We start from the raw sequence: 503 nt of genomic DNA, 5'->3' as shown, positions 1-503 counted from the left end.
CGGCCCGACTTGCTGCCTATGTGTGCGGTGGGACAGGTCCCATGGAGGCTGTCACCTCTGGCCCTGTGCTTGGCTGTGTGCTTGGGTGTGCACCAAGGCTCCCAGGGACATCCCCACTACAGAGAGCAAAGGCACCTCTCCCCAGGGGCTGCTTCACCCTTCCCTGGGGCAGCCAGGCCGGGAAGGGGCTGCAAGCAATGCTGGTGCTGGGGTCTGGCTGTCCCGTGGGGCAGGAATGGTCACCTGAGCCCTGACACCCTCACACAGCAGCACCCTTCTGTTCCCTGCCCTCTTGCAGCCAAGCAGGAGCCGGCCCTGGATGCCCCACACCAGATGGGCGCAGCACTCATGCCCACTGGGGAGATGGGGCTCTGCGGGGTCACCATTGCAATACGGGGCTGGACAGGCATGGGGTGAAGGAGGGGGCATGTGGCCAGGGTGCCAGGGGGTCAACTGAGAGCTTTCTCCTGTAAAAGAAAGAGGGCAGAGGTGGGAAATACCCA

At 63.8% G+C, this 503-nt stretch overlaps 1 protein-coding gene across 1 annotated transcript in view; it reads left to right on the top strand.

Moving 5' to 3' along the window:
• Positions 1-298: 298 nt before the first annotated feature.
• Positions 299-503, top strand: part of LOC104523132 (carbohydrate-responsive element-binding protein-like) — a gene marked incomplete at both ends in the record, with an annotated part of 3,889 nt that continues 3,684 nt past the window's right edge. Inside the window, one exon of the mRNA XM_029084378.1 lies at positions 299-413. Within this exon, the coding sequence (XP_028940211.1) occupies positions 299-413 (115 nt within the window). The remainder of the gene's footprint in view (positions 414-503) is intronic.

Source organism: Antrostomus carolinensis, unplaced genomic scaffold (assembly GCF_000700745.2).
Source record: "Antrostomus carolinensis isolate BGI_N321 unplaced genomic scaffold, ASM70074v2 scaffold27120, whole genome shotgun sequence".
Lineage (NCBI taxonomy): Eukaryota > Metazoa > Chordata > Aves > Caprimulgiformes > Caprimulgidae > Antrostomus > Antrostomus carolinensis.
The sequence above is the reverse complement of the archived record's forward strand: the minus strand, read 5'-3'. Positions and strand labels throughout refer to the sequence as shown.